At 35.4% G+C, this 18,877-nt stretch overlaps 1 protein-coding gene across 6 annotated transcripts in view; it reads left to right on the top strand.

The window, feature by feature from the left end:
• The window catches only part of CADM2 (cell adhesion molecule 2), a 1,006,464-nt gene that overhangs the window by 860,251 nt on the left and 127,336 nt on the right, over positions 1-18,877 (top strand). For all 6 annotated transcript variants that reach the window (XM_070252474.1, XM_070252473.1, XM_070252476.1 and 3 more), the window contains one exon: positions 8,151-8,321. In XM_070252474.1, coding sequence (XP_070108575.1) covers positions 8,151-8,321 — 171 coding nt within the window. The remainder of the gene's footprint in view (positions 1-8,150; positions 8,322-18,877) is intronic.

Below are 18,877 nucleotides of genomic sequence, written 5' to 3'. Positions count from 1 at the left end.
TAATTATATCCTTTCTCTTTTCTTTATGAACTTTATAGGAAAAGATCATGTATACATTTTAAAAAAGATTTAATAATTTGGTATATTTTTAACTTAGTTTTTCTCCCTTAATGAGATGGCCAATATCTTTTCTTCTTGTTTTTTATCGGCAGTTAAACATATCTGAAGTCCCATCTTTAGAAAGTCCTGGCACATGGAGCTCTGGCCTCATTGGGCTGCACTGAGGATTATTGTGCCTATAGAAAATAGTGAAGGGGATGAACAAAAGACAAATACAGGGTAAACATGTAGCTGAGTACAAGAAAAAAGTGACAATCCACAGAAATCAAGAAGTGTAGAAAAAACATAAAATAATAGACCACATCAGAAAAAAAATATTTATTTATGTTTAGTGTGTCTAATTCCCAATCTTTGGTCGTCTCTCTCTAGTTTCGTACTCTTCCAAAGCAGAAACTACTCGTTCATTCAGAGCTTAGACTAACGACATCTTCAGTTTTTCAGAAGAGTGGTGAAAAAACAATTTAAAAATAAATCCACTACACAGAAAAACAATGACATACTGACAACTGCACCAAATTACACATATTAACATGGAAGTAGCCTATTTATTAGAAGGAAACAAATGCTTTACCTGACTGAAAATGGCCATTATTTTAATTAAGTCAAATCACACATTAACCATCTATGATGTTCTAGACACTGTCCTAGATATGGGGATGAAAACTATACAGAAGTACAAAAATTAACTGCCTGGAGAGAAAAGAAAGAAATGAGAGATAAGAAGGGTAAAGAGGAATGGAAGAGAAAAAATAGGAAGAAACAAAGTTAAAATTTCCAATTATTCTTTATTTTATGAATACATGAATTATATAGAACCTTGTGAATGTCCTGTGGATAACTGGAATTTAAAAATGATATTTTTCTCAGAAAACAAGACAACCTATTGAAAAATAATCAACAAAACTGTGGTAGTATATGGTATAGAAAAATGTTATATCATATTCAGGAAGCTAATTTCTCAACTCAGATGTTTTACTGATGCAAATGATTCATTTTCACAATAGGTAGTTGAGGGCATGTTGATTTTTCTTACATGTGCTGAATGCTACACGACTCCATAAAATAGTTTGATGACTAGAAAATTGTATCATCATAGATGTTTCAAAGGAAACACACTTGCCTACTGCTTATAGAGTTTCCTCAAATAGATATTTCTATTTTCTTTCTTAATAGAGTTTACTTTAATCGATAAGTTCTTTTTTTTTTTTAACTTTCTGCCATCTTTTGAGCCTGCAATAGAACAGCTTTTTCGATAGAAGATAGAAGAAATCTTTCAGCCTCCAATAGAAGAAAGGACGTTACAGTCTACAGAAATATAGTGACCACCCTGAGGCATCAGGCTTAGAGTCAGGAAATATTTTTCAATCAGGTGGTGTAGTTTTTTTTATTCAGCCAAGGAAAACTAGTGCACAGAATATAAAATCTTGTCTTTGGAGAGGTTACAAGTGAAACTTGACTCTTCACGTCCAGACTTTTGGATATCGGCACTGAGGCTCACTCAACCTACCCTCAAGCAAAAGGAGATTATTTTAAGGTTTTCCTGACAATTGCCAATTGAAAGGAGCATGAGGGAACCTAGTTATAACCATGCAGGTTATTCCTGGGATGCAGCATTCACTTGATGGGCTGGCTTCATTGTGACGCAGCTTCTTTCTCTTTCCAACTGCAACCAGCTAACTGCTTCTTCCTCTATTTTCACACCTTTTCTCCACCTCATGAATCATGCTCTCTCTCATCACGTTGGTTAAATCATGGCTTTCCTAGAACCAGCCATGGGATGTGAGTGTGTGTGTGCCTACACATGTGTGCTCAAGTGTGTGTTTTTACATCTGTTTCTTTGAGTTCTTCAAGTTCTTTAATTCACATTACGAAGTATGATAGAAAATCTGAGACAAGCTAGTTAATTACATAGGTGCTGTTTGGGGATAAAGGTTCTATCTTGCCTCCCTGGAGATTAGGCACCATGGTGTCAGGTACCTCTTCAAGTTTAATCACACCTGGCTGATGTCACATGCTACAGAACATGGCAATTTATGGGCAAAGAATGTCTGCAAAAGAAATACAAAGCAGGAGGATTTACTATGAAAAGTCAAACTTAGTTGTTGCAGACACTTCGAATTCAAATTCATCAAGTGCAGATACTATAGAGGATTACAAACATTTTCACATTTAGATAGAACTTCTAGATTTCAGGACTGCAATTCTGTTAAGTATAAAATATTAAGGAGTCCCTAATATATTAAAATATTAATAATATATTAATGAGTCCCTAATAACATGTGGTCTGGAGTTAGATTTGCAAAAGGCTGCTCTTTCCTCCCCTCTCTACCTCTTTTTGGGGTTTTGTATTTATGAATAATTGGTAGAGTGTAAACCAAGCCCAAAGTGTCCAAGATAAATTTCACAAATTGTGCAGGATATACCTTTACAGCTCATGAACAAGTGTAAGACAGAAAGAGGAAGACATTGTTGAAACCGACAAATGCTGCCTTTGAGCACATTATAGTAGTGGAGGAAAAATGATAAGTAATATTTATGTTGCTGCAGATTACTCAAAGACAGTGACAGTAAAATAAAGAACATGTTCCTGAAGACAAGCTATTCTCTCTCTTGGGCTATTACAATTATTAACTAATATCCTGAGTAACCATTTTTCTCCAAAATAGTCTATTTCCCATACTCCTTTCCAAAGAGATATCTGATGGGGTGAGGATCAGAGAGAAGAGCCTCTGTTGTTAATACTTAAACTGTTATTCTCTTTGTTAACTTGAACATACCAATAGTCCTTTAAAAATATTTAAAGAATATGTTTATGTATCTGTCTACCTCACCAGACTGAGATTTCTTTCCTCATTTAACTTTTTACATGCAGAATCTGGCATGGTGTCCAACACATGGTAAGAACTCAAAGTTTTCACATATAGGATGAATGAGTCACTTGAGTTGAAGTGGTCTCAGACTTTAACTTAATTTTTAAAGGCAGTGACTCTCTTCCTCATGGGATGTTCTCCTGGAATGGGCAACCCAGTTCTTAGTATTCTTCTAAGGTGCAGAAAACTAAGAATAGAATTAATCTATCACTTGAGTGAAAGAGATCTAAGACTTTACCTCAATAATTTTCAGAGGAGATGACTACTCCTTACTTATTGTTTTCCTGGTCTGGGTAATATTGTTCTTAGTGTTCTTCTAAGCTATTAAATCTTAGATATTCAAATGTTGTGTCTGAGCCATCAACCAGAAATTCAACTGGATCCAATGTTACTGAGGCGCAGTGACTCTTATAACTCATTTTGTTCTAGAAGGATTTGTATAAGTACAAAAATCACTGATTAACATAAAAGGTAATGTTATTGAATGTGGGACAGCAGCCAAATTAGTGTAAAAAAAAGATGAAACCTAAAGTGAGATTAGTAAGCAAATTTTTTTATAAACCCTTTCACATTTGTCAATGGTAGATCACAAACTTTTATTAGTACTTTTAAGCTAGTAAAAAGAGAGAGACAAGATCAGTTAATTATCATGTCCACAAGACAGTTGTACACAAGAGGTCTAATATTTCTTGGTACTGAGAGTCAGGAGAGAGAGAGTTCCTCTCTGTGCCCACATGTTTTAGACAAATGTGTATGTATTGAACTGAGTTGGCGGTGGGGTATATCAAGATTCATGCAGCAGCTTCTTTGAAGGCAGACCCGTGGGATAACACTTAAGAGAAAACTTTTTGATAAAAAGTATAACATTCTGCTTGTCTGAATAAATTGAAAAAGAGATTTTAGAATATGTAGATAAATGAAATACTTCTTCAATCCTCCATAAATATTATTGTGCTCATCTGAGCTTTTGAAATCTATTAAGCAGAACTGAATTTCAATAAATTTCCTCTCTAAGTTAAACAGTTATTCTGTGGTGCCAGTTAATGGTGGTGCCATAGCTTGAAAACCCAGGAGTGTGACTGGCACTCTAATTAAAAAAGGAGCATGATGAGAAGGATTTATGGAATCTACCCGTTGCAGATTGGAGTTGTATGAAGGAGTATTCATAGGCAATGATGAGATTTGCCTTGAGAATATGTTTTGCAATCTTCTGCAGTGAACAAGTGATGGTGGTTACCAGACTTTAATGTTCCACCATAAGACATGGCTTCAATATTTTTGGCCTGAAGAACATTTAAAACAAATATAAAATGTAATTCTTATCTTGAATATGGGAGAAAAATTCTTTGTGAATACCTTTGAACACTTAGCCTTAAGGAAAAAAAATGTTGACATTCCCTCCAGGATGAACTGGTTTTAAAATATACATCTAAGTTACTGAATGAGTTAACCAGACATAGCTGCTTTATGACAGTTTTAAAAAATGATGGAAAAGTTAGTTATCTTTTAAAAGTGATGTATTTTGTTTTGGAAATTTTGATCTATAGAACTTGTTTAAAGCAGAAATTATAACACATCCAGTTGTCCAATATGCTCACTCCAAATTTTTGACAATAAAGCCAAGGCATTTCATATAATACAAACAATTTCTCTTCTCTATGGCAAGTGGACATACATTCAACTTACTAATAATGATGTCAAATCATTAAAATACCATTAATAACAGTGGTACGAATTCAGAATAAATTCCTTGAGTTCTCCTACTGAAATTATTATCTGATTCATCAAAAACCACTTTTACAAATGCTCACTCTAAAAATAATAGCAAAATTCATGTTCTACATAAACATCAATATCTGGGGTACAGACTGAGACCCTGCAGCTTTGCTCATAGCCAGAGAGTAGGAGGCCTAAATAGGTCAGGAGAAGTCACATGATGTCCTACATCATTCCTAAGAGAGACCTTCAAATGATGGGAACATACGGCACTTTCAGTCTGGGAACAAGGCAGAAGCTGTGTCTGAGTCCTTCTTCGTTTCCAGTGTGGCCTATAGGCCTTGGACTGGATTAAAAGGAAACCGGCCCACTTTCTGCGGGTGTCTGATAGAGAGGGCTACCACAGGATGCTGGACAGGATTTCCCTTTATAAAAATGGGAGTATCTTCTTTTCAGCTTTGTTTCAATGGGATCAAAATCACAAAAGTGAAGAAAGCTAATAGATCAGAATAGTTCAGGTTGCGCTGCTCTGGATGATTAGAACTACTGTGGAGACAAGGCAACTTCCCCAGGGACTTTAGAGGATTTTCTTTCTAAAAACCCAGTCCAAAGATGGCCAGAAACTATAGACAGACAGGCAGGTGACCTAATATTATAAATCTGAACAATGGATGTGGAGGTATCTCCTGAGAGCTGATATTTTATGAAAAGATTTGGATGTAAAAATGTCCAGATGACTCTTTGCTTTGTCCCGTGGCTAATCTGACTCAGGACTTGTAAACTTATTGACTTGGGGGCAGCAGTCTAACTCACACTGACATCTGCCGTTTTTTCCCACCTTAGCTCTTGACAGGATAAAAGATCTAAAGTCCGGAACATAAGCAGATTGCTGTTCTACAATCCAAGTCTCATAAAAATACGCAATGTAAAAACTGGAGGAAAACCATTCACTCTGAGCCTTTACCAAGAAATGTTTAGGAAAATAACTTTGGTTGAGAAGCATACTTGAGCAATTTTCCTAAGCTGATTTTTTTTTAACTTTTTTACTATAAAAAATTTCTGACACATACAATGTAAAAATAATAGTATAATGAGGCAATTCCCAACCACCACCCACCCAAAACAATTACTGTTCTGATTATTTACAAACAAGGGCTTAGATAGCTAGGAGGAAAATCATCCTACAAATTCCTCTGTTTATTGGTTGCCCTCAACTTTTGCTAGCCCTTGCTCCAATGCATTACATAATATACATGTGCATTATTTTGAAAACTGTAAAAAAAAAAGAACAAACATATATTTTAAAATAGTAAAGGTATGGGAGCTTAAGAAGAGAGGCAAGAGAGAGAGAGAGAGAGGTAGGTAGAATGTTCCCAAATTCCTTCTTCATTTTTGGTTATATCTCTGGTGTCAGCGAATCCACTATAACCTTGTTCCTCAAAATATGGTCCTTGGGACAGCAGCAGACTCGTGAGCACATTCCATTTTGAGAAACGCTGCTCTAGATCATGACGTAATGGATTGACATGACAGACGAGAGAAAAATGGAAACTCTCGAAAATCAGACAGAACATGAAACAAGAATACACATGGAATCAGCAAATTATCCAATATAAAGAAAATTTCTATCCATTCTATAACTGTGTAACACATCAACTTTTTTTTTTTTTTTTTTTTTGAGGAAGAATAGTCCTGAGCTAACTGCTGCCAATCGTCCTCTTTTTGCTGAGGAAGACTGGGCCTGAGCTAATGTCCGTGCCCATCTTCCTCTACTTTATATGTAGGATGCCTACCACAGCATGAGGTGCCAAGCAGTGCCATGTCCACGCCCGGGATCCAAACCAGCAAACCCTGAAACCCCAAAGCGGAATGTGCCCAGTTAACTGCTGTGCCACCCGGCCGGCCCCCACATCAGCTGTTTTATAAAGCTAGAAAGTGAAAATAGAGATAAATTTTAAGCACTCTTTCCTATTTGGGGATGAAAGGGTCAGCAGAAAATATGGGGAAAGATATTACGATTGGCTATTCGCAATGCTTCTTCCTGTTCATCTCATGCCTTCTAGCAACCCTGTAAGCTGTCACACAAGCTAATATTGAAAGCAACAAATTATACTTTTGTTTATTTTATTTGAATGATGCTCATTAAAGTTTTATGTTATATACAATTGCTATCAGATTTTATGTGTTCAATTAATATTATATTAAACGACACTGTTGTAAAGGAAACAGCTAAAGGAAGCAGATGTTTGGATTTGTAAAATGCAGCTGTTATTAAAATTAAACAGCACAATATTTTGGAATAATTTCTTATTTATTGTATAACATGATTATAAAAGTGATTTGTCAAGAGATCTAAATTTTCTTGCACTGCCACTGCTTAGAGCTATGAAAAAGAAAACATTGGACATAGATTTATAGGAAAGAATATAAAATGTAAAAATGGGGCAAGATTTTATATAAATCTATGAGACATTAAAAAGTAAAAGAGCCTCGTATTTTTTATAGCAAAGAAGTATTAATGCATCTGTATTATCCTGACATATTTTTGCTGAAAGGCAATCACTCCATCTTTAGCTCTAATATTTTTTCAACTGAGGGTGAAACTAATTTTCAAATGAAGAAATCTCAGAAATGACTTTAGTTAAAACTGATAGACTAAATTTAGTCTATCATATTGATTTCTAATCCATTAAAATTGCCCTCTTCTTATCAGCAACGTGAGACTTGAGAAATTTCAAATTAAATGAAAATATGATTAAACCTCTTTTCTACAAAGAGCAAGTAATCCCTAAGTGCACCATTTAGCAATGAATCTGAATCATGCGTGGATAGTTTAAACATTGATGGGTGAACCCACACATTGAGGAAAGCATTCTCCTTCATGCTGAAATGGGCTTTTCAGCTGAGTGAAGAACATTGATCTCAATGTCAATGCCCCTGCAAATATATAGATTTAAATTTTCAAAATATTCAGGTGACTGTCCTTCTTTTCTTTACCAAAGATGACAACTTTCTCATCTTAGGTATTCTTTAGCGATTGTGTGCACCTCACATTGTCCGTGTTAGAGTCCTAGCTCAAATACATGCTACTCTCTTTTAGGCATAAGCAGAAGGTTATGAATTTGCTCTTCCCAACAGTGCTTGTGGCTCAGAAAATTACGATTCTGTCTTAGTACAACTTCAATCTAAAGAAGGGAGGTTATGATTGTAAAATGCCCTGGTTTTTCAAATGGAGTATAAAAAAGTATCTTGCACTAAAGGAATAGAAGCACTGTGTCCTGTTCTTTTATTTTACTTCTGTATTTAACTTTGAGAATTTATTTTTAAAGTAGTTTTTTTTATTTACCCAAATTCAAGTGAATTAAATGTTAAACCAACAAATATTTGATTTTTAAAAATTGATACAGAGGGAGAAGGTGCTTTCACTGTGTCCTGAGTAAATGAAATCTGTTGCATTTTGAAAGAGAATGTCACAGAATTTTAAAATTTACATTTCACTTTTAGATGTAAAATATTTAAAAGAAGAGGATGCGAATCGCAAGACATTCACTGTCAGCAGCACCCTGGATTTCCGAGTGGACCGCAGCGACGACGGCGTGGCGGTCATCTGCAGAGTAGACCACGAAGCTCTCAACGCCACCCCTCAGGTGGCCATGCAGGTGCTAGAAATACACTGTAAGTAAACCTTACTCCCTCCCCTTTATCTCGGTGGCAAATCTTTTCATCTACATTTAAAAGCGTTTTAAAATTGCCTGATTTACAGCAAAATCTAGAGCACAGTGAAGTAAAACTACCCTCATTAGTCGTAATCACATTCAAAGGAAAGGATTCCTTGCCCTAGTATCAACATAGATAAGGAAGACAAATAACGGAGATATTATAAAGTTAAAACTCCTAATCATCTTCCAAATGGTGGCTTGATGTATGTGTTTGGGTGGGAACAGGGGAGGAAGAGTGGTAATTCTGGCAGAATCAGTGAGAGCTGGGAATCAGAAGGGTTTTGGCGAACTTCACAGTATGAAAGGAAGTTTGTTATTTGCAAATGTGTCTGCCCATCTGTACTTTTAAAATTAGAGATTTTCTTTTTTTGTGAGGAAGATTGGCCTGAACTAACATCTGTTGCCAATCTTCCTCAAGATTGTGACTGAGCTAACATCTGTGCCAATCTTTCTCTATTTTGTATGTGGGTCACTGCTGCAGCATGGCTTGATGAGTGGTGCTGTGCACCCGCAATCCAAACCCATGAACCTGGGCTTCCAAAGTGAAGTGTGTCAAACTTAACCACTATGCCACAGAGCTGACCCCAAAATTAGACTATTTTTACCTTCTCCATGAGGTATACTAAGTCTGTGTGAATGTAGGGACTTATCCATTAGGTTCTCTTCGTCAACATCATCATTGTTTACACTGACTAGAGCAATATTAATTGCATGACTCCAGTATGGCAGGGGCAGAGCTGCACGCTCTGCTGGCATTATCCCATCTCATGTTATGTCATGTTGGGCATCAGCATAACAACCTGATGAGTAGTTACGCCTTCAGTCGCAGTTTACAGATGAAGACACTGAAGATTACAGAGGTTGAGTCACTTGGCCAAGTTCACACAACTAGCAAATGGTGGACTTGTAATTATGGCATTTTTAGTAGTTAGCAGGGGTCTTGCGATATAGTAGGGAGTCTATAAATTCCATCAAAAGGAAACTGCATGAATTGAAGTATGCAACAAAAAGTAGAAAAGAGTAGAACAGAAGAGGTTATATTTCTGGATGGGATTACTGGATTTTTCACATATAGAAGGTTGTTTGTTTTTCTTTGTTATCTATGATGAAGTTACAGCTTGAGTTTAGAGCTTGTGTGAGATGTAAAATTACATGAAATCCTAAAATTTTCAATCTAGGTACTGGTCTTCTACTATGCCTCATTGCATTTTCTTTTCATTTATTTATTCAACAAGAACCTATTGAGTGCTTACTATGTAACAGGCATTATTTGGGGCACTGGGGTTACATAGTGGCCAGAACAGAACAACAGTAAAACAAATTGAGATTGTCTCCAAGTGTCAAAATTAGCACCCTCACGAAGAGCAACAAGCTCCGGTCTCTCATAGCATCTGCTCTAGGTAGGAATGACAGAAGAGCAAAACCAATAAATACAACATACAGCATATTATGTATTAAGTGCTAAGGAAAAAATAAAGCGGGGGAGGTGATAAAGGGTGCAACTAGAGAGGTGGGAATGGGGGGCTCAAGGAAAGTGAGTGTGTGTATTACGTACATATAATATATATGTGTAGGCTATGTATGTGTAACATTTTGTATAATATATGTATAGTGTGTATATCGTATATTATGCATATTATATATGCATATTAATACATGTGTATATATTTATTATTATATATGTATATACGCATATACATATACTGTATGTAAATATGTGTAGATGTATATAATAAAAATATATATTATAATAAATATAATAATATACATATATATGTGTGTGTGTGTGTGTGTGTGTATATATATATATATGCAGAGAGAAGAGCAAGTATAAAGGCCCTGAGGTAAAAGCATGTCTATAGCTTTTATGTTTCTAAGAACAGAAAAATACCAGTGAGACCAGAGTGGAGTGGACTATGGGAAAAGCAGAGAGGGGATTACAAGAAAAGATCGCAGTACCAGGGGGATTAGACTTTTAAAAACATGTTTAATAGAGGAAATGTCAATCTGATTATGATTTTTAATTATTGTTCATTGTGATTCAATTATTCTTATTTTACTAGTTAGTGCAATTATTATAATTTTTTAATATTTTCGATTATGCCCCATTAGTTTCATTAATTTTTCTCCTGGTCTCATTGCAGCAGATTTAGAAACAAGCATATTTTATAGCCTAAGCTGCGATTATCTCCAAATTTCAAACTTTATTTGCAGCGAGACCTTGGGACAATTACTGAAACTCTTCAGGCTTTGAATGTAAGCTAGAGAATACGTTTCTATGAGGAGCAAACTGGACAACTTAAGTCAAATTCAGGGTATTCGATAAACTTTGAGTAAATGTCAATGCCTTCTGTCTTAGTCCGTTCAGGCTGCCGTAACAGAATACCATAGACTGGACGCCTTATAAACAACAGAAATTCAGTTCTCACGGTTCTGGAGGCTGGAAATCCAAGGTCAAGGTGCAGGCACATTTAGTGCCTGGTGAGCGCTGCCTCCTGGTTCACAGATGGCTGTCTTCTCTCTGTGTCCACACTTGGAAGGCGGGAAGAAGGAGTTCTCGGGGTCTCCTTTGTAGGGGTGCTAATTCCAGTCATGACCTTCCAGAGGCCCCACTTCCTAACAGCACACTGGGGGTTAGGTTTCAACATATGCATTTGGGGGCACACCAACGTTCACTCTATAGGATCTTCCCTTTTCTATTTCTTTTTATTTCATTGATATATCTTTCAAAACATGGAAAGTCATATAATTCAATATGTTTGGAGGATCCAGATCATCAACATCTTAATTTAAACTTTTTTCATTTGCGTATAAAGCCAAGATCGTTTAAAAATATTTGATAACTAATTTAACTGTAATTTTCAACATACACTAAAAGAAAATAATAAAAGTTAAGTCACCATGAATGTTGAAGATTACCAGCCAAAGATCACTGGCAAACTACTAGTAGTCTAGCCAAATCAGGTTTAGTTAGTGTGCTATGGCAAAGGAGAGGGCAGACCAGCTGAACCTCTGAGTGTAGGTGAGAAAGAGTTCGGAGAGGCTTGTTACAGGGTTTGGGCTTGTCCCGAATGTTCTGAAGAGGGTTCGGGATTGGATGCTGTCAGGACTGGGGGCAATCTTGAAGGGGCATGTTGGTAGGTTTTACCTAGAAAGCAAAAGTATTAAAGCACAATTGGATTTGCTGTTATAGATACGGTGGTTAATGGTACTGATTCTTTTGGTGGTTATGTGTCCTGGTCTCTGTCTTGTTTCAGACCTGCTCATGGGTTAGACTAGCCTTTGTCTTATTCCACCCCACAGTCACGGAGTGGCTTTATGTGATCGTTGTTTAGATCCTAGAGAATCATGTTTCTTGAGAATATTTCAGCTTGTCTGTCAGATACCCATTGTCAGCCGCCAAAGTCATTTTCAGATTTTTGGGAGTCCAAAAGGGACCTATTTTATATATACTTCTTGGGCATTTTTAGCTGAGCACCATATTTGAATATGCATTATTAAGCAAACTTCATGAAGGAAGGCAATTGAAGTGCCTAATTTTTCAGAAAGTTTTACATGAAAAATGTTATACTTGCTGGCCAATTAAAAATAACAACTCAGCCTATCATGGTTTAATATGTGAGTGGCTGGAAGGCAGAGACCAGATCTACTTAAATTATTTTTCTTGACATCTAGGATACTATCATCCAAGTATGTGAAATTAATTAAAACTAACTGATGCTAATGCTGAACGTTCCTTTAGGGATGCAGAGCATTCCCCAGAGATGAAGTGAGGAGGGGAGCGTACAGAGGGGGCGTTTAGCAACAGTCTGCATGAAAATTAGAGCAAATTGGGTGTGGGATCCATAAACAAGTAAGAATAATGACAAAGCATCTCAGTGGCTGTTTTCAGAGACAGTAAGATCATGATTCCACATAGGTGCACATGTGCGGTATGCATGATGTGGAAATTTTCATGGATGCAGGTAGGGGAAAATAGAAGAATTGGAAAATGAAGAATGGGGTTAGTTTAGAATTTATGGAACATTAATTTAGGATTTCCACATTGTTTTACAATGTTCCTATCATGAATAACCACAGGGACCGGCATCCAAAGAGAGAAACATTAGCATTCTGGACCCCCAGAGCAGAAAAGATAAGATTATTTTCCGTTGTGAGTGACAAGAATAAATATATACCCCTGCGAGGATGGAAGTTGTGACCACGCCTGAAATCAAATCCTGCGCTATTGTGGAAAAGGCGAGTTTGATGAGAAAGCAGAAAGAAGTGTTGAATACATGGTGCCAAGGAGCATAATGCAAAAACCAACAGTGAGAGGACGTATATCTCTAGGGCTAAGAGTTTTAGCTCTGTAACCCTGAGATATACAGTTTAGAAGGACCCAGCCTATCAAATACATCACAGCAATATTCATTTCTTTATAAAATATTAAAGATAAATGTTATTGCCACTGTGATGGGAGAGAGTCTCTTTAAACTTGAAGTTTAATAAATTTAAAGTAGGCTTTTCACTGCTAACCACAAATGCCTGCGAATTTCACTATTAGATAACAGCCTACTTTGCGCCTAAACAGGGGCAAAAGGTTTTATGAATAAAAATTCTAATTCATCTTCCTATTTGTACATAGATCTCTTTGAAACAATAACTTTATTTGTCTGATGTAATTTTTAGAAAAACAGATTGCATGAATCAGATTTTATTTAATTCTCAGTAGGAATAGTATATGTGCACTAACAGAAAGAACTATGCAAAACACAAAAAATAAGAAAATAATTGAACATAACTAGAATTATTTTCTCTAGTGACCTTGACAAAATGACTTAGAAAATCAACTTTTATTGAAAATGAGAAACACCAAAGACAGATTAGTGAAATATTTCAGAATGAGTGTTTTGAGAAAGCATTTTAGTACTATGCCATTGAACTGCCAATATGGATAAATAAGAAACCAAATGTTAAGTCTGCATGTGTGTGTGTGTTGTAAAGTATATTTTGTAGGCAATTCATCGAATCATGAAATTTTATGCTATCATTAATATTTCTTTAGTATTTCCTTTTTAGTAATGGTGCCATACTTTGCCTGTAAAAATAACTACACATACACGTCATAAGCATTTTAAAACAATGTATAGTTAAAATAACTCATATACGAGAACTTGCTTGGGAACCTTAACAAATTCAGTGTGAGGAAGGAAAGAAGGAAAGAGCGAGAGAGGGAATGGAAGGGAGGATAGAGAGAGGGAGGGGGAAGAAAGGGGGAAAGAAAAGGAGGGAGGAGTATGGAAGCCGAATTGTTAACACTATGTGTTTAAATAAGATCAGTTAGTTAATGATGACTAAAAATAAGAAATACATTATATACCTTTATGATAACGGAAAACCCCCCAGATTCAACTGTTACTATAATTATGTCTTTATAAGGGGTTGAACAATCACCTTACAGACCTGGTCTTTACCTTCTTGAGGCTTTTATTTCCATTCTAGTTAACAGGCAAGTGAATAACACAATTAATCCATTTTTTCCTTAACACTTTAGTTTAAAAACTGCATTTTTAAAGAGATTTCTTCCTTGTTTTGCTCTCTCTGAAACAGAATTCCTCTGTGTCTAGAGGAACTGAGTTCCTGACTATGCATATTTGCTACTTTTCCAGCTCTCTACTGTACATTATCAGTCCTCTCTTCAGTTCTGCTGATTCCAATAAAATGCAATAAAAATAAAATTCTGATTATAGTAGAAGAGATTCCGTACAGATGGGTTTGGGGGCTTCTAACTATTTTGTTTATATCTTCATTTCCGCAGTAGATACGCATGAAACAGAACAGAAGTATTTTCAAATGTAGGCAGAATTCTTCATTGAGTGTAGATGGGGTTGTTTGTCTTTTTTCACTTACAAAAAGTCTTTAAGTTCCCACCCACTCAGTCCTCCCTCCACAAACCTGGACACCCCTCTAGCCCCAGCAGTGTCTTCTAAGTTGTCCTGCATTAGTTGTATCAACTACACCTCCTCTAGTTTTCTATTTATTATACAAAGCACTTGATTAAACATTTCAGTCTATGTAGATTTATTAGACAAAAAGGTGAATGTTACAGGTAACATTTTAAAATAAAGTATCTCACTTCTCTGGTATCTCATTGTGAAATGCTGATTATGTAATTATCTTGTCTCCCGCAAATTATCAATGTTCCGGAGTCGGAGAATATAGAAGGAACCAGGAAAAGTGAAATAAAAACTATCTTTAGGTTAAATTTTCAGACATTAAAATAAACTGTTCGACTAACAAAATGCCAAGTTTATGCCTGAGGATTCTTTAGAAGGTTTTTTTGTTTTTTGTTTTTTTTTTTGCTGTGGAAGATTTACCCTGAGCTAACATCCACTGCCAATCTTCCTCTTTTTTTCTGTATGTGCCACCACAGGGTGGCCACTGACAGATGAACGGTGCAGGTCCACGCCCAGGAACGAAACCTGGGCTGCCAAAGTGGAGCACGCTGAACTTAACCACTAGGCCACTGGTGCTGGCTCAGAAGGATTTTAATAGAACCTAAAACATTTCACAAAGCTCATGAAATATATACATGCTAGAGTCATGGAATGATCTATGCCACTTAGCAAAAGATACATTTAACTATATTAATAAAGGCAGCCTAATGTGCAACCTCTATTTAAGATCCCAATAGCTTTTTAAACTTTTCCAAGGAAGACACATTCATTTATTGTATTACCCATAGTAATGTATTGCTGACAATTTTGGTCATGAAATAAATTTATTTCTTTTATATGTATCAGGAATATTTTATTCAGAAAAATAGCAGCTGGATCACCAAATATTTTAAGTCATCAAAATGAGGGGATTTGAAATATTACTATAAGATTTCTGTTGTTGATAGAAGTTGACATTTTTTGTGTTATTAAAGCTCAATGCAGAGGAGTATATATCTTTGTGAGTAGAGATTCCTAATTAAAAAAATAATAAATTGAAACATTAAAATTATACATATAATGTACTCACAACTGTCCTTTCCTAATCAAGCTTATCATAAATTATGTATTTATAAAATGTTTTAGAAGTTTTAACATTTTTTAAGTATGCAAATTAATTTCATAAAAAGATAGTCAAAAATAGCCCCAAATTGATGGAAGATATATATAGTACAGATGCCCATATACCTTTTGCAGTTAATTTTGAGCCATTTTAGTGGAGAATAATAACTGGATAAGAAAATGAGACAGAAATGATTTTTACAAGTGAAACCTAATATTTAGAAAATAAACACATTATTAATATCTAATAGTCTTGATTTTCAAATTAATAACTACTTCTATTTTATAAATCTATTTTAAAAAAGCAGTTGAGCTGAGTTCTTCTTTTTGAAGTAACTATGTATTTAATCTCCCAGAATTTTCCAATCATTTTAGTTCCGTTTTCTGAATGAATTATAATACATACACACACACATTTCTAACAGAAAAATGTATAGTTATAAAACCACTGTAATCAATTGATAAATTAAACTTTATTAGATTAGCTCTTAATATATTAGGAATCATTTTCATTACTATTTACTGTCTGGATCCAATAGACTGTTTTTTGTTTTTTTTTTTTTTAGTGAATAGGCTTTATTTTTTAGAGCAGTTCTAGGTTTACAGAAAAAATGAGCAGAAAGTACAAAGTCCCCATACACACCTCCATCCCACCCCCCTCACACTTCCCCTATTATTTGTATCTTGCATGATCGTGGTCCATTCGTTACAGCTGATGAACTAGTATTGATAGATTATTGTTAACATAATTTACATTAGAGTTCGCTCTTTATGTTGTGTAGTTCTTTGGGTTGTGACTAATGTATAATGTCATGTAGCCAATTAAATATCATGCAAAACAATTTCACTGCCCTGAAATCCCCTGTGCTTCACACTTCTTGGTTGCTCCTTTCCTGCCTCAGCTCCCTGGCAACCACTGATCTTTTAACTGACTGTGTAGTTTTGCCTTTTCCAAGGTGTCTTACAGTTGGTGTTATACAGGCTATAGCCGGTTCAGACTGTCCTCTTTCACTTACCAATATGCACATAAGGTTCTAATGTGTCCTTTTGTGGCTTGATAGCACATCTCTTTTTATTGCTGAGTAATATTCCATTGTCTGGATGTACCAGAGTTTCTTTCTTTATCCATTCACCTATTAAAGGATATCTTAGTTACTTCCAATTTCTGGCAATTAGGAATACAGCTATTATAAATAGTCACACACAACTTTTTGTGTGATCATAAGTTTTCAACTCCTTTGAGTAAGTTGCATTTCAATTTTAATTAGAATAAATTTTAGCAAAGATAAATTAAGTGACTATGAAAAGAAGAGGCAACATATCTTAATATGTTCCTACAACTAAAACATAAAATTTCAGAAAATCTAAACGTTTATCTTCTACTGTATATAGTATTGCTGGATTGTATGGCAAGACCATGTTTAGCTTTGTAAGAAGCTGCAAACTATTTTCCAAAGTGGCTGAACCATTTTGCATTTTTACCAGTAATGAGTGAGTGTTCCTGTTGCTCTGTGTCCTCACCAGCATTTGGTCTTGTCCGTGTTTTGGATTTTGGTCACCCTAAATAGTGTGCAGATGTATCTCGTTGTTGTCTTAATTTGCAATTCAGTAATAACGTGTAATGCTGAGCATCTTTTCATTTGCTTGCTTTCCGTTTGTATATCTTCTTTGGTGAGGTGTCTGTTTCGATCTTCACCAGTGTTTTAACTGGGTTGTTCTTATTGTTGAGTTTGAAGAGCTTTTTGCACGTTTTGGATACCTGCCCTTTGTTAGATATGGCCTTTGCAAATATTTCTCCTGTTGTCTTTTTATTCTTTTAACAATGTCTTTCTCGAGAGCAAGCATATATAGTTTTAATGAAGTCCCACTTTTTAGTGGACTTATCAATTTTATCTTCCTCCTTCATGGATTATGCTTTTGGTGTTGTAACTAAAAAGTTATCACCAAACCCAAGATCATCTAGATTTCTCCTATGAAGATGTACAGTTTTGAATTATACATTTAGGTCTCTGGTCCGTTTTGAGTTGATTTTTGTGGAAAGTGTAAGTCTATGTCTAGATTCCTGTTTTTGCATGTGGATGTTCAGTTGTTCCAGCACCATTCCTTGAAAAGACTATTCTTTCTCCACTGAATTGCCTTTGCTCCTTCCTTAAAGATCAAAGGAGCAAAGAAAAAACTTGGCAGTATTTGTGGGGTTTTCTTTCTGGACTCTCTATTCTGTTCCATTGATCTGTCTATTTTTTCATCAATACCATACTTTCATGATTACTGTAGCTTTATACTAAGTCTTGAAGTCAGGTAGCATCAATCCTCACACTTTATACTTTTTATTTAATATTGAAATTTTGTTTATATTTGTAAATTTGTAATGATAAATTTGATTACATTTGTAATTAAGACAAATGTAATCAATCACTATATTAAACTATATTGTATTAATCCCTCAATCACTATATTAAACTATATTGTATTAATCCCTGATGCGTCAGGAAAGAGTGTAATGACCAGTCACCATCTAGGTCCAATAGACATTTTATTTTTAGTTTTTTAGGTTTCAAGTTGTTCTCTGAATCGTGTATAGATGTAATATTAAAGGGGTAGTGAAAAACAACTTTATTAGACTATCTAATAAGAATTTAAATATAGCAAAGGTGAATTTCTATTGTACATTTTCCTGGATTTGAAGATATATCTATCTGAAATGAGTAACAACTGTCATGCATGATCCTGGAATGTATTCCTGTTGTAAATACTGAGTCCAGATTTCAAATGCATCTCTAATGTGTGCTAGCTTGTCACTGCTTCTGGTTCTTCTTGCACTTGCATTGTCATAACGTAATACTTTAAAAAACTTTGATGGTTCATAATTTGTCACAGACAGTAAAAATATCTTTGCTCCACAGTTGCAAAATATTTTCATTTTTAGATTTATAAGCACCAGTTAAATTGAAAAAAAATAAAATGAATTTTTAAATTTCTTTATCATCAAATGCCTTCAGCATTTTTTTCTTATGAACTTACACGTTATTTTGGATAAAAACCATAAAAGATGATGGGGCTGGCCCCGTGGCCGAGTGGTTAAGTTCGCGCGCTCCGCTGCAGGCGGCCCAGTGTTTCGTTGGTTCGAATCCTGGGCGCGGACATGGCACTGCTCATCGGACCACGCTGAGGCAGCGTCCCACATGCCACAACTAGAAGAACCCACAACGAAGAATACACAACTATGTACCGGGGGGCTTTGGGGAGAAAAAGGAAAAAATAAAATCTTTAAAAAAAAAAAAAAAACCCATAAAAGATGAAACAATATTGTCATATTTCCTTTTTAGCAAAATCATGTTACAAAATATTGTGGGATGAACTTCTTCCTTTTGTTTCCTTAGAAACAGATTATCCACTTACTAATTTCTGAGTTTGATAAAATTCATCTAGAATATCATATGTGAAGACTTCTATTTCACCATCTTCGTTAGAC

The sequence above is a fragment of the Equus caballus genome, chromosome 26, assembly GCF_041296265.1.
Source record: "Equus caballus isolate H_3958 breed thoroughbred chromosome 26, TB-T2T, whole genome shotgun sequence".
In the NCBI taxonomy this organism is placed as follows: Eukaryota; Metazoa; Chordata; class Mammalia; order Perissodactyla; family Equidae; genus Equus; species Equus caballus.
The sequence above is the reverse complement of the archived record's forward strand: the minus strand, read 5'-3'. Positions and strand labels throughout refer to the sequence as shown.